At 38.1% G+C, this 15,858-nt stretch overlaps 1 protein-coding gene across 1 annotated transcript; it reads left to right on the forward strand.

Moving 5' to 3' along the window:
- The first annotated feature begins 1,809 nt into the window (after window positions 1–1,809).
- On the forward strand, window positions 1,810–12,910 carry slc41a2a (solute carrier family 41 member 2a). The gene is made up of 11 exons (XM_084733804.1): window positions 1,810–1,941; window positions 3,211–3,640; window positions 3,868–3,975; window positions 5,622–5,693; window positions 5,843–5,987; window positions 6,953–7,099; window positions 7,330–7,477; window positions 9,275–9,354; window positions 10,847–10,978; window positions 12,364–12,512; window positions 12,590–12,910. Exons 2-11 carry the CDS (start codon window positions 3,299–3,301, stop codon window positions 12,764–12,766), a joined length of 1,500 nt encoding a protein of 499 aa, XP_084589930.1. The 5' UTR covers window positions 1,810–1,941; window positions 3,211–3,298; the 3' UTR covers window positions 12,767–12,910.
- Window positions 12,911–15,858: the final 2,948 nt, after the last annotated feature.

The following is a 15,858-nucleotide window of genomic DNA, read 5'->3' on the forward strand; positions in this document are numbered from 1 at the left end:
TGGAAACAGAGAGTAATAAATAATACTGATACTAATACTAATACTGATATTACTAATAATGATACTACTACTACTACTACTACTATTACTACTACTACCACTATAACAATAATAATAATAATAATGATGATAAGAAGAAGAAGAAGAAGAAGAATTTTAATAAAAGTAAGTGAGAGTAAGTTACACGTGCAAGTGACAAGTCTCAGAATCATGGAAGTCAAATCAAGTCATTGCTCAGGTCAAGCAAATTATAAGTCATATAAAATTCTTATGGTCCTCTACAGTCTCCACAGTTAGACAATAGTACAATACAATTAATACAATTATAATACAATTAATCCAGGAATCATTTATTAATTGACTATTAAATAAATTGGCAACTAGATCAATAAATCAGTCATTTTGTAATAAAAAAAGGTAAAAATTACTCTGAATTCCTTTGAGATGTGGGCAAAACAAGACATTGAGGCTTTGGGAAACACATTTCTCAACACTTTTCACAGTTTTCGGACATTTCATGGACCGAATAACTAATCAATTATTCTAGAAAATAAACAACAGAATGAAAATAGCCAACAGTTTCAACCCTAAAGGACTGTGGTCATGAAAAACTAAGTTTTAATTTCAACTATTGCAGTCTGCTTACACCATATAAATATTACCAATGTTTGACATTTGTGGCAGTTAATCTAAATGTTTGTAGTTTTGGACTAGACCCCTCCATGATAGCTGTCTTGAGCATTGGTCTCTGCTGGTCAGTTTAGAAAACAGAAAATATTTAATGAAAAAGTCCTTTAAAATCATCTGTCTGAAGTCTAAGTCAAATCTAAAATCGTGAATACCAAGTCAAAGTCAAGTCAAGTCTTTAATCAAGCTGTTGTTGTTTCTTGAGTAGTGATGATGTGAAGATGATGAAGAAAACATCCGCTGACACCGACTTGATTATATAATAAAAAGTTTATTACAGAAAAGTTCAGCATCGACCAGACACCATGGTTTGCCTGTGAGAGGACTCGAGGCCAATATGAATCTCTCTGCCCACAAGACATGTAACGTGACTTATATACATTTGGGTGTCCTTTGTTCCACAAACAACCTCACACATATGGTATCCCTCAGGGGAGCCTCCCGCATAAGTTATGACATAGAGAAGACTGCACTTTCTCAATACGTATAGAGGGCCTCACACAAAAGCCAAAAGATACGACACTCTTAACATTCCATTGGGAGTTGAATTAAAGGTCTCTTCCCCTTACCAAAACAAATCATATATAGTAGAACTTGAGACACCACACTGTCAAGCACATTTCAAGTTCTCAAATTTGGGACTTGAGTCTGAACTTAAATCAATTCATGTGATTCAATACATACTCACGAGAACAACATCAGCAACGACAATGACAAGATTTCACAACATTAAGACACCACAGCAACAACAAACAACAACAACAAAAACAGACAAGATTTAACATCAAAGATCAAGTGTTTGAGTTTATGCATGACGGATACATGATTGGGCTGATTTTAGCTGTGATTTCATCTTGAATTCAAAAACTGTAAAAGTGTGGCACTCTCTTACATACTTAGTGCAGTTACCTCTAAATTCATTCCTATATATGTGCCCCCATAAAAAAACACTTCATGTAAAGCTACATCAACAATAACAACAAGACTATAATACAGTCACAGGCCAGCATTGGACTGCTCTTAACACTGAACTGTCAAATATGTGTGTATCCTGCTGTCTGTCTGTGTTATACAGCCAACGTACATAGGCTGTCACTGTATTTGAATGCTCTGGTTGTGTGTTTAAGGGGACAGACTAGGGTTATGTCACAGTGGAGACTAAGCACACCATTCAGAGGACGACAGAAGCCATGAGGAAGAGTCACGGTTAGCAGTGGAGTATGCCTTGTCTTGTCTTATGGTTTCATATTGAGGGTAAGGCACTTTTTTCTAACTGTAGAACAAATGCTGCTTAGATGGTCAAATTATATACATAGCCCACACATATATACAGAAAATGACACATTGATTGTATCTGTATTTGTGTGAGCAGAGACGTTAGAGAGACCTAGACACTCCAAGAGGAACTAAACATTGCAAATTAATTTGATACGAGAATTAAAAGTTGCTCTAGATGTCTTATTTCATCTTTCAATCATGGTTTGAAGTGCCTAAATGTAGAAGTTCTCTCTTTATACAGTGTTTGTTTGACATACCATGCTTTCCTTTTGATACGCATCTATTGATCTATTTCTTTTAGGATTACTTATAGATAACACTAAACACGTAGCCTAGAATGATTGAACAAATTTTTGAGTCACAACCGTGTGGTGTTTGTAATTTTTCTGACCATTTTCAAGGTTAACTGATTAAATGCTTTGTAGGTATTTAAAATAATAAAATTATATCTGTGAAGATTCTCAGTCATCCAGGTCATGGTATTCTCTAGGAGCTGTATGAAGGCAACCTCAACTGCAAGCAAGTTCAGTTACCTTCATACAGCTACTAGATAATAAATGGTGTACATTTCCACCAGAGTTTAAGTTTTTTAACTGTCAAAGTGTAGTTGAAACTACAGTTTGTATGAACGTTAAAATTAATATTTTTAAAGCTTTTTCATCAGGATAAAACAGATAATTGAGACTTTCTTTAGGGATTCGTTTTTATAGACCGTTGGACAAGTATATTTGTTGACAGTCAGTGACCTCAGCTGTTTATTAGGCTACTAGTCATCTCTGAGGAATTTCAAATGAAGTGCATTGTCTCTGTTAGACAACGCAGCCTCAGTGCTGCTGATGAGAATCAGGCATGAAGAATGATAATGCAGGGTAGCATCAGATGACTCTGAAACAGCTAAGCTGTCCACATGCCTAAGATGCACACTTGATTTTTCATGGGAGTGGAAGAAGTATAAATACCACAGTATTTATCTGCATGATACAAGACTTCAAAACTAAGTGCTGAGGTTGCTGAGCTTTTGACTTTACTTTTACAGATATTAGTATAGTTATACTGCTGTCCATCCACCAATTCTTTTCTTTTATTTTATTTCCTCCATTGTGAAGTTGATGCTGTCTTTGCTGTCACATGAAGACAGAAAACAGAATCCAGATGGGGAAATTGTTTATGTTCATTTATAACCACTCAATTATGTCTCATTATCAAACTTGGGAATACATTTTAAGTGTGTCATTTTCTTATTAGGCTGTTTGTGACCAGTGTGGGTGCCACTGCATCTTAGGAGCTGGAGCGCCAGGGATAATAACATCCTGCCGGAACCAAACTTTACACCATGTTTGTCCCAGAGTCACAAGATGAGGAACTGTCCCCAACTGGCTCTGTGGGCAGAGGGACCAGCCAACAGAACAGATCCGATCCGTCCTCATCTCAGTGCCCTGGAAGTGGGAAAATTTCACCAGTCAACACCAGTATCCACTATGAGCCACAGGAATACACTGAAACAGACTATTTGCTCCCGAATAAACTTTACGGTACGTCAAGGAGAGAGAAGGATGTAGATGGCCCTGATGTGCCTGCTGAGACAATCTGCTCCATGGTGCTTCAGATCCTGGTGCCATTTCTACTGGCCGGGCTTGGGACAGTCTCTGCGGGAATGCTGCTCGATGTGGTTCAGGTGAGGAAACAAAAGAAAAACAGGAGGGCAAAGAAGTGGTTTAGAGTTTAGGTGCGCTCCCAGAAGCAAAGGAGCGAAGAAACATGGGAATTGTAAAACAAACCAAAACTAATCTACTAAAAAATTTACTGGAAAAAAAACAATTCACTGTGTGTTTCTGGTGTCGACTGCAGTTTACCTTCTATATTAAGTTTATGACTACTGTGCACTGTGTGTTTTCATGGCAGAACTGGGACGTGTTCCAGGAAATCACAGAGATCTTCATCCTGGTCCCTGCAGTGTTAGGCATGAAGGGGAACCTGGAAATGACTCTGGCCTCTAGACTTTCGACTGCCGTGAGTGTGTGCATGTCAACACACATGCAGACGTGCACACAAGCCAACAGTTTAATCCAGTCAGACACCTGCCATGTTGCACACAAAAAGTGGCCTCCTACAACAAACTACTGCAAGGCTTAAATGAGCTGCGGTTAGCTGGGGCGGAGGGTGGTTGAACATATTTATATATATATGTATATATATATATATATATATATATATACATAAATAAATGAAGCTATCACTTGCCTCCCTTACCCCCCACCCTGACTGCACTGGGCCCTAGTGCAACCGCAATTCCTGCACTGTCTATAATTACATCCCTGCCACCACCTCAACAGTTTCACTATCAATGCAGATGCAGTTGCGAGTGAAAATGTGGGCTACGCTGTGTGCTGGAAGTGTTAATGAACAGTTCATTTGTTTTAGTTACATTCAGTTGCAGTTATCTGTTTATGCACCATTGTGTGAAAATGGAGATGGAGTCCTGATGGCCTTAAACAGACTTATTGTCATTAAGAAGTGCAAGTATGGTAGAGTCATTGGGGTGTTTGTATGTGATGGTATGTGGTGATAAGGTAACTACAACATCTTTCTCAGAATTATATTTTTGCCTTCTTACATCATGAGTTTTCTGTCTTCGTGTGAAACTCCTCACAGACCTGTGAGGACTGTAGCAGCACATCAACTTGCAGCACAATATCCTGCAGGACAAATGAACAGCAATAACAATGGTACAACAATAGTGCAACAATTCATATAATCTGAAATAGTGTTTTCCTTTGACAGAATATAATAATCATATATGATCAGAATTACTGTTCATTAACGTGCCGAAGCCTGATATAGCTTCATTCACAACTATTAAAAACACATCAGTGAGTCACACTGTTGCACTGGGTATTACACCCTCCAATGAGAATGGGCACTGTAGTTTATTTTCAGTTAATATTGTTCTGCTGTTAATAGTCCTAGGGCTTAAAGTTTGGATAAATCTGCGGCTGAAAATAGTCCAAACAAATGCACTATTTACTCTTATTTAAATTACACTTGCTGAAAACTACAGTTGTTTTAGAAAATTGTTTAGCCTTTTCTCAAAATTAACTGTGTATTCATGATCAGTTTGTAAAGATTTACATCATTCATGATTTTGGAAACATCAGCTGACAGAACACTCACCTCAAGATCCGTTTAGTAATGTTTTTTTTTCCTTTCTTTTTTTTTTTTTTTTTTTAAAAAATTGCTGATGAGGCACAAACTTAAGTGTGGCAAATATTGCCAACTATGACACATTTGGGAAATTCCTAAAGTACCAGAAAATCATACATGGGTATATTTGGATGTGGATTGAAATGCTAAATGAAGGAGGAGATTCTTCAGTCTGATCCCAGGATCGACTCAAGTTTGTTGGTGTTGCTGCGCTTAAGAACACTTTTTGTCTTTATTGTGATAGTGACAGCTGAAGTTATGAGAGGAAAGGGGGTATAGAGAGAGAGAGAGAGAGAGAGAGAGAGGATTTTCAAGGTTTTCTTAATCACAACACAACCTCAACCAGATGTCTACAATCATACAAAGGAATCGAACCCCTGACCACATTCTCAAAACTCTGAACCATGCATGCAAAAATAATTTTCCACCTTTTTATATATATTTGGTGTTATCAGGTGAATGGAGGAAAAATGGAACCTGCCAGAGAAAAGTGGATGTTGATCGCTGGGAACCTGGCACTCAAGCAGGTACACTATTTTCATTTGAGAAAAGATACTTTGTGACAAATTACGTGGATTTTATCGTCCAATTAACCAATTCTGTAACCTGTAAAACATAATTGTTTTGCAATCAACGCAGAACTGAGATATTTCTTACTACCACCCTCATTTTACAGCTACAAGCCACAGTGCTTGGCCTGTTAGCCTCTTTGATGGCAACTGTGTTGGGCTGGATGGCAGAAGGAAAGATGCCCTTTAATCATGTCGTGCTCCTGTGTTCAACCAGTGTGTCTACTGCCTTTGTGGCGTCACTGCTGCAAGGTAACAACACAACCTGCTGTCACCTTGAACCACTGTCCTTGACTCTCCATTGAGTGTAAGACGATCAGACAGGTTCATCACACACCTACACACATCACCATTACATCTGTTGAGACCTTTTTGATGTCTTAATTTCTCCTTCTCTGTTTCACTCATGGCCCCAGGAATCCTAATTAACTTTAATTGCATGCACTATACACATGCATTATACATTTACAGGTGCTGACCCGTGTTTCTGTTATGAGACAATGTCATACATCCTATCATTCTTCACTGCTGTTTCTGCATAAGGATACTAACAATAAATTCTTTAATAAATTAAAGTTTTTTAAGCCCCCTAAAAATATATATTTTTTTTACTTTTTCTGGCCTGACTTTTGAATACGTGGAAAGAATTTACTTTCTCAGAAATGTTTCTCATTAAGTTAGCTGCTCTAAATGATAGAACTTATTAAGTATGAACAGAGGGACCATGGTAAGGTGCAATGAGGACATTTAAATCAATTGCGCATGGGGTTCAGTCATGGAATTTCATAATTTTAGGGGCAAGGCAGGGTGCAGAATATGTAATGATTTAGTATATTAAAAGAATGAGAAACTTTCTCAAAATAGTTATTAGATAATATTGGCAAAATTTCTCATTATTATGAACTAATTCATTATTGACTGATTCAGCAGCACAATGAAAAGGAGACAAGTGTAAGTAACACAGATCTGGCTGTTTTTCACTGTTAACAGAGACATCAGTCTGCAGTGTATACCATTATATTGTAGAGTAACATCAGGGTTCATAGTCAAATTAAACTGATTTATTTTCTGCATAAACAAAACTGAGGGTCAACTATTCTTAAATGAAAAGTTATGTGCCATTCTAGGTTGAAGAAGTACACTTAAGTTTTAAGTTCTTTCCAACAGAATGCCCTCAGGATTGAAGCCCATGTCACCTTCTGCTTAACCCTCTCTAGGTGTTATTATGGTGGGAGTGATCATTGGCTCCAAGCGGTTGGGAATCAACCCTGACAATGTGGCCACACCCATGGCAGCCAGCTTTGGGGATCTCATCACGCTTGCCTTCCTGGCCTGCTTTAGTCAGTGGTTCTACTCCTTCATAGGTAAGGAGAGATAAAGACTACAAGACTGTGTGGTAGGCTAATTTGAATTTGCACACCAGAACAGTGAAGAATAATACCTGTACATTGGTTGTTCTAAGACTCAGCAGTCATGCAATTCTCACTTTTCACCAAAACAGGATACTGACACATCCATATAGATCATAAACCTAACATACTGTAGCTTCCTGGTTAAACATAAAAGAATAAATAATTATTTTTTCTCTTCACAGATTTGTATCCCTATGTGTTGTACCTGGTGGATCTGTTATTTTTGTGCCTGATCCCTCTTTGGGTGGTTATCGCCTCCAAACATCCAGCCAGTCACATACTGCTCCGCACAGGCTGGGAACCAATCATTACAGCAATGGTCATCAGCAGGTATTCACCTTAGTCTTGAAACGGACTTTTTCAAAAGCTTGCACATACATTCAGGTTGTTTAAATTTCATAGATGATAATAAAAATATGTTTGATCCCAAAAGAAGAATACTTATACCACTGGTTTTGAATTTTTTTTCCAGGACAGAAAAGTATAAGCGATCCAGGATTATTATTGTGCCACATTGTGCAATTGGGCTCTAAATATTTTGGTTTGAGGAGGTTAGATTAAAGTGATTTAAACTGTCCCAAACCTGAAGAGCAGGGAGCCGCTCCCCTATATTCCTCCCCCAGAGTTCGACTGTGTAGGTGGGATGGTCGTTGTGGCAGGGACGTTGAGGAGGAGAAGGTAATGGAATCACTGAACTGGTGGAGAAAGGGACAGGTGGAATGATGAGTGGATCAGAGCTGAGTTGGCTGCATGGCTTAATTGCCCAAGTAACAGCCTGTTAAAACAGCCAGAAAACAGAGCTTGTTAATCATTGAGACGCTTAGCTGACTGAATGTGCACCAGGTTCTTATGGTCAGTTCAGACCAAAAAGGGTAGCTCAAATCTTTCCAGCCAATGCCTCAACTCCTCCAACATGTCCTGCAAGATGCCATTTACTAATCACAGGGTTCTGCAAACCCTTCAATCAAAAAAAAACACCTACTTATAAAATGGACCTTCTATAACCTAAAATATGAGACACCACATAAAAACAGAGCAGTTGTCTCAGACATATGACTGTACTGAATCAAGGTGTGTAAAGTAATTCCAAACTTCTGAACAATAGTGTGTTGTGACAGAAAGCTTTGAAAATGGGCCAAAATAGTCTGGGCGTGATGCCACAGCACTTACCAAAAACCTCTGAAACAAGTCTGTCAAGAACGATGACAAACGAAATCTTACTGAAGAACAGATTCTGCTGCAATGGAGTTTATTAGATTTTCCAAGTCAGCAAACCAACAAACTTGAGACTGAAGAAAGAGACTCAGTACACCTTCTTTTATACTGCTTTTATACCTCCTTCTTTTAACATTTCACTTCACATTCAAACATACCTGTGTATAATGTTCTGGTGTTCCAGGTACTTTCCACACTCATCATATTTGGCAATTTCTGTCTCCCTTAAGTTTTTTACAAAAACCTCTCATATGCACATGCTTCTACCTGCATTTCGGTACCTGACCGTATTTGGCCAATGTCCGGCTGTGTCAGCATTCCCCTTTGCATAACTGTGTCCAGGCTTCCTGCCGCCCACATGTGCAGCTGAGCTACTTGGCAGTAGTTCAAAGTAAATTGATAGTTTAATATCCTGGATACAGAAGATCCAATACATTAGGTCATACTGAGCCGCTGGAAGATGTTTTAACAAACACACAGAGATGGCAGGGAGCATGCTAGCACTTATAGAAAATAAAGTAGGCATAAAAAACATTTCTCATCAAGTGTATTTCATGCAGTTAACCCTATATTTTAAAAGTGCAATAAATGCCATCAAGCTAAGACATAATAGAGAAGGTAAGATGTTCAGCAAACAAAAGCTAGTACAGCAAGAGCACAAACAAAGCAAACGGGCTGAATAGTTATCCAAACTGTGGTGCATTCATTCTAATAAAAGATTTTAACTAAAACAGGAAGTAAAAAAAATTCTGACTTTGATCTCTAGGTGTCTCTTTTCATTTAGACTTTCTGTCATACTTCTTTCAAAATGTTCTCCTGCACAGACTGTTTTGTTGAGCCTGTCTATGTATTATAGTACCATCAGAATAAGTAGAGCTTCTGAAAACATGTTCTTGGTTGTCTTTCATTTAGTCTTGGAGGACTTATTCTGGATAAGACCGTATCAGATCCGAACCTGGCAGGAATCATAATTTATGCCCCAGTCATAAATGGTGAGTTGTCCCCTTTTGAAAATACATCTAAGGCACATGCTTTGTGAAGTTACATGTGAGTATTTTGTCCATTCTCTAGCATGTATTGACAGACAAAGCGCCATCCTTTCAACTCCCACTTGACATTCCTATTGACATCATAACAACCCCACACATTTGAACAGTTCAAGAAGGGGAAATATATGAGGAAATTGTGCCACAATCTCAGTTGTTAATGAAAATGCTGTTTACACTTCGTGACCTCACTGCCTGTTAACAGAAATGCCAGCACGCGACTTCAAGATACTTGCCAACCTAAAACACTAAAACCACTTTCAAAAAGTTAGTGTTGACAAAGGGAAACCAATGTTGCTTGTTCCTTTAACAGATCCTCTTGAAAACACAGCAAACACTGCAGTTTTTGATTGCAAACATGCATATTCATTCTGCATCTGCATGACATCTGCTCAGCTCGCGTACTAAGGTACAAAAGATTTAAGTCTCACAATACAAGACGATTGGAGATCTTGCCACCTATTGTCTGGGATTCTTACATGCAAAATAATTCCTTGAACAGTGAAGAGAAAGGCTGCTAACAGACCTAAGTCCTTTACAGTTTTGTTCTCCCCCCTCAGTGGTAGATAGACGACATGCATTTCACCATTCCAAAATTTGGGGTTGGTTCTGCTGTGCAGTTTTTTTTTCAAAATATTCTGATTGTTTCCACCCAGTTTTCACAATGAAAGCTGGGTGATTGTCAAGTCTCTACTGAGCAATGGGATGATGACATTTTATATCCAAAAGGTCAAAAGTCTAGTACACTGTGACATCTTAATATTCAGCTCTCTATCAGTCCCCTCTCTCTGTGAAGGCAGCATGTTTCTATGAGTCTGGACAGACATGGTTGTAATCTGTAGTTTGACTAATTGGTGGAGTCATCCAACTGTGAGGTAGTAATTCTATTATTTGACAGCACTGTTTTATACAACTATTGACAGCTGACTTCTGACTCTTCTTAACTGGTCACAAGTGATCAACAACTGCTTCAGTTTGAAATCTTGTTTCAGCTAGGGACAACGTGTATAAAATCTCCGCTGGTTGCGTCTGGTAGCTGTGGTGGCGTTACAGTAGATGTTTCACCGTCTGTTGCCTTGCAGGGATCTGCAGTTTAACAGGTGCACTCTTGTAGTTTGGACTGTGTTTACTTTCTCACCCTAGAAGTTATAGTCATAGTGACATGTTATGTTTAGCTTGTATTTCTGGGAAATCCAATTGGTGCAATTAACCCAACTGATGGCGACTGATGGCGACTGGCAACTGGAGGTGAGGTCACAACGCCACATATAATATGTTTTATCCAAACCAAGGTTGTCAGTATTTAATTATAATAGTTTTCTTTTAATTTATATGCTACCTTCTTTGTTTATGCCACATGTCAAACAGAGGGCTAAATCACACATGACAAACAAATATGACCTCACTCTTGACTCTGAATCCTTTCTTTCCTTTTCAGGTATTGGGGGAAACCTTGTCTCCATACAGTCGAGTCGTATTTCTACCAATTTGCATTTGAATTACCCACCTGGAGAGATTCCTGAAGAGCGTAGAAGCTGCTACAACCCTTGTCGCACTTTCATTGGTTCAGGTAAATATGAAAGAGCCTGTTCAGATCTGGTATTAACATGTGACATGGGTGATCAGATGACAAGTGTTTAGCTCTGAGTACATGAATTCACACCTGGTGTTACAATGAATCTCTAGGTGTGTCTTGAGTGGCCACTTGTGGTTGGATCTCACCTTCCCCCTCTATATGCAAATAAATACTAGGGCTGTCTGCCCATTTGGCAATTTATTCATCCACACTAAACTACTATATCAGCCCATGATGAGTGCTGTATCCTCGTATTTTACCTGTGCTGTCAGTAACCCGGCAGGGGAGCTCTGTGGTGTGTGATGATAAGGATGATGCACACTTTTACTTTTTCTGACTGTCTAAATCTGATTTTCACATCACAGATTCTGAGGAAAAGCATTAATAACAGAATCTCCCTGCTGTTCTCAGCAACAAAATGTTTTTTACAGGGAAAGAAATAACTTAATGTATTGCATTTGATCTTTTAATGCCAGAGGCACGGATGATTAAGAATTTGTCATGGTGGTTGTGCTCCTTCTGCCTTGTATGCAAATAGACAAAACACAGCTCACTGGGACAAAGGGACACATTTGGCTTCATGCATGGATGTTGAAGGACAGCAAAAAAAAAAAAAAAAAAAAAGAAGTGAAAAAAAGAAACTGTTCTAAAAGACATAGAGGACCAGACTGGAGTGTCATTGAGGGTTTCTCTGTTGGCGTGTAACAAGTGCTGTAAGGTCATGCATGTACTTTCTAATAACATTCTGTGTTTCCATAAAGTAAATTATATTTTCTTCATCATAAATTATATGTTACAGCACACTGCGTGAGTTGGCTTTCGTATGTATTGGATTATGAGTGATCTGGGACATTTAAATTTTGGTTTTAACTAAGAAAAACATGAAACATGAAATTATTGATGAATGTCTGTTTGTAGGGAACAATCCATGCATGTGGCCCAATTATTTATCCATAAAGAAGGAAATGACTTGATGTATAACATTTATAAGAAGCCTAAATAATTAAGAATTTGTTGTAGACAGACAAAGTTTAGAAAGTTTCATCTCACTCGACAGCTCACAAAATACTGATTTTTAAAGGAGTCTGGGGGTTCTAGTGTTCATAAACATGTAAGAAAGGGAAGACAGTCCCTTTGTCATTTACATTACTATTTAACAAATAATATCCTTACAGAATCTCGCCTAGCAGTGAGCCTGCTGATTACAAACACCTTGTCTCACCCTTCCAAGTGTATAGAACCTATGGTGCTCATTCTAAATTAACAAAATCTTATGCATAAATACACACACACACACACACACACACACACACACACACACACACACACACACACACACACACACACACACAATCTAATGTTTAGCTTTGTCATGGCAGGTGCAAACCATCGATCTGCACAGATTCTTCTTCTTTTGGTCATCCCTGGCCAGCTCGTCTTCTTACACACTATTCACCTGATGAAAGGTGGCCACACTCTGCCCAGTCCTCTCTTGATTGTTGTCTTCTTGTCTGCTTCCCTGATTCAGGTGAGTCGAACATGTGGTCATTGTTCCTCTGCATACTTCATCACTACTTTACACTATCCGCTCTGTGTGTCTCTTAGGTCTTCTCCCTGCTTTGTATCGCTGACTGTATGGTCCACTGTTTATGGCGGAGGGGTAAAGATCCTGACAGCTATTCAATACCCTACCTGACAGCCCTCGGGGACCTACTTGGGACTGCTCTCCTCTCTCTGGCCTTTCTCATGCTGTGGTACATTGGTGACTCAGGCAGTGTATAGTTTAAAACCAAGATAAGATTTGAGGAAGAAAAAATGCAACAAAACATCACTTATTATAGTAAAATTATAGAAACAAGGACAAAGAAATTGAATATTTTTCATCAAAAGCAGTCATCCAATTATTCTTCACATTCTGTTTCACCTTTGACAACTGCAAAACCTAAGGCTCATACAGTTAAGTGTCCTTAATTGAAGCACTCTTCTTGTGTGCAGGACCAAAGCTTTGTCACTTTTTGCTGATTACATTCGTCATTTTTAGAACTTTTTGGACGCTAAACAGATGGAAATGAAAGTAGCATTATATGTCCCTAACTTAAAATGTAATCTGGGGTTATTAATATTGTGAATTTGTTTTGTCATGGACATACAGAAAATCCTACTATAGGTATGTGCTGGTGCATCTAGCATATATAACTCAGTATGCCAATTGATGCTTCCTAAGTCCCACCCCCTATCACTCTGTGCTCCAATGACACTTGAGCAAACTTAGTTCCTTACTTACCTCAGTGAACTTTCTCCCTTCCTGTTTTGTGTACTTAGATATCCTATGTGCTAGGCTTGTCTATGTTTAAAACAAACAAACAAACAAACAAACAATCAGATTTTGTGGAGGGTTAAGAGACATTGCAGGGGGACCTGTTAAAATGACCCATCTTAAGTTAGCAAAACTCTTTATAACTAGTTAGCTCCTCTACATCAATCATTAGCTAGCTAATTAATTAGTGTTTAGAAAACTTATGATGTGGCCCTACATGTTGAGGTAACATGTTTGCTCAACTGTTATTGGAGTGGAGAGCCAAAAGGGGTGGAACTTAGAAAGGGTTGATTGCCAATTCATAGAGCACTTGTTGTTAATTATTAATTGGTGAGATCTTGACATAAGAGAAAAATTGTATTTCTTGTAGTTTATTCTTTGCAAAGAGATCAAACAGTCAAACAGAGTGCAAACAGAAGTGTGACAAGGACAGGATGCAATACAGTTTCTTTTATAGAAGAAGAAGCGAGACCACTGTTGTAAGTTCCTGTTGTAAGAAACTAAGGCTGCGTCAAGCTGGGTCAAACCAGCCTTGCAGTTAAGTATAGCTAGACAGTCAAAAGGTTATATATGGGTTAGAGTACCAGACTGCACACTGCGTGAACCTATACAGCCAAAGGTTAGACTAACAGATTTTCCATTACACCGGTCAACCCTTACGTTTTTCAGGGGATTATCACGTACTTTACCATATGTATGTATATATATATATATATATATATATATATATATATATATATATATATATATATATATATATATATATATATATATATATAAAATAATTTGTAAGATGTCTGATCTTGTGTGTAATGTGATTATAATGTAGCTTTACAAGACAATAATTTATGTGGCGCTTACATGAAAAGTGTTCCATGTACCATCAATTAAAACAAATGCAAAATGTGTTGTTCATTCTTCCTCTTGTAAAAAATATTTAGTAGTTCTAAGCTGGGGTCTTTTCTTGTTTTTTTTTAATATATGGTGTGTCCATTATTAATTTTTATTTTTTATACATTGACTTTGGTCAGTGAACAGATCATTTCACAGGACCAAGAGTTGAACACAATCAGACCAACAAGTCGACTCCGAGGAGTCTCCTCCTTTCTTTATCATTTTGATCCACACTCAAACATATCTGCGTATTGCCTTTCTCTGTCCCTTAGCTCTATTCCATAGCCATGATACAAACCTGTCTACTACCACTGTGGCTCAGTCAACTGTTTTTTTTTTAAATGATGTAAATTAGAACAATCCAGTAAGTAGTTTCATGGAATAAATACATTTGGCAGTTGGCTTAAATCATCCAATACATGTTTTTCATAAAATTGATATTTTTTCTGGCAGTTGGTTTCCTGTGTGCTTCTGTCTTCCAGTGTGTCCTTGACCGAAAACCACCCAATAAATGTTTTCTTGGCATTAGCTCTTTGCTTGTCTTTGACCATATCCCAGATGTTCTCTTAGCTCTATGTTCTGGCCTTGAACTTCATCTAAGAAGGGAAAATGATCCTCGGTACTTGATCTCCTGTGTGTCTTTAACCAGGGAATGAAATGTGGACAGAGTAGTGAAAAATATACCACTACATAAGATTGAATAGTGTTAAAATAGAGTTTTTTCATATCCATATTTGATCTCAGGTCAAACAAACATGGCTGTCCGGTGTACAGAGCTAATGTACTGTCTCCTGACAAGCAATGATTTACATATGACAGGCCAGACATATCCAGTGTTTTCCTGCTTGACTGAATTTCAGACTGAGATGACCAGTTCAGTAGTTTGTCTTGATATCTTAGCTGGGCAGGATAACTTGTCCACAACTTTACCCATGACAGCTTCCCGTACACCCCATTCCTTATAAGTTTCTCCCTCTGCGGCTGCACTCATCCCACAGTGGTCATTTTACATTTTACATGTCTGGTTTTATGAAAGGGTACAAGTTGATTGAAATATTGCATGCTTATGTGAGAAACTGCACTTCAGCCACCAGACACGTGCATTCGATTATTCTTACATTCCCTCCTACCAGACCTGCATGTATTACATTATTAGTCCAAACAGTATAGTGACAGATTGATATTCAGTTCAACCTCCAATACATTTCATTTCAACTTCCACATAATCTTTTGAATCCTTCTTTAACAGCTCCATTCCTGATTATTGTTAATGATTGATAAAAATTGTGCACACACACTCCAGTTAAAAGATTGCCTTCAGTAGTAGTGGTGCTGATAAAACTTACTTAAAGCAACAAAGTTGATTAAACTAAAACAGTGGGTTAAAATGAAGAGAAAACGTGAAAACAACTCAGATGATTTTCAGTAGGCAGACGTGGAGACCATCTTGTGTAAGCATGCTCAAGATTGTGGAAAAGTTTTGAAAAAAATTTTGAACTAAACCATATTACATCAAGTGCTTCGGATGTGGGAGGTGACGTATGCTAATTTACTACATTTCCATTTGACATATGAATAAATTATGATAATTAGACGTCACACAAGTATCCATAACTCTTAGTTACCCCACAATCAGATTTCACATTGGAGGATGGTGCCAGGA

Source organism: Lutjanus erythropterus, chromosome 13 (genome assembly GCF_056507025.1).
Source record: "Lutjanus erythropterus isolate fLutEry1 chromosome 13, fLutEry1.hap2, whole genome shotgun sequence".
Lineage (NCBI taxonomy): Eukaryota > Metazoa > Chordata > Actinopteri > Lutjaniformes > Lutjanidae > Lutjanus > Lutjanus erythropterus.

Excerpts from the sequence above, each read along its gene's own strand:
- slc41a2a (XM_084733804.1), top strand. The coding sequence starts at position 3,299 with ATGTTTGTCCCAGAGTCACAAGATGAGGAACTGTCCCCAACTGGCTCT. Across the intron at positions 3,976-5,621 it reads CCTCTAGACTTTCGACTGCC|GTGAATGGAGGAAAAATGGA; the intron begins GTGAGTGTGTGC and ends TGGTGTTATCAG. Across the intron at positions 5,988-6,952 it reads TGTGGCGTCACTGCTGCAAG|GTGTTATTATGGTGGGAGTG; the intron begins GTAACAACACAA and ends AACCCTCTCTAG.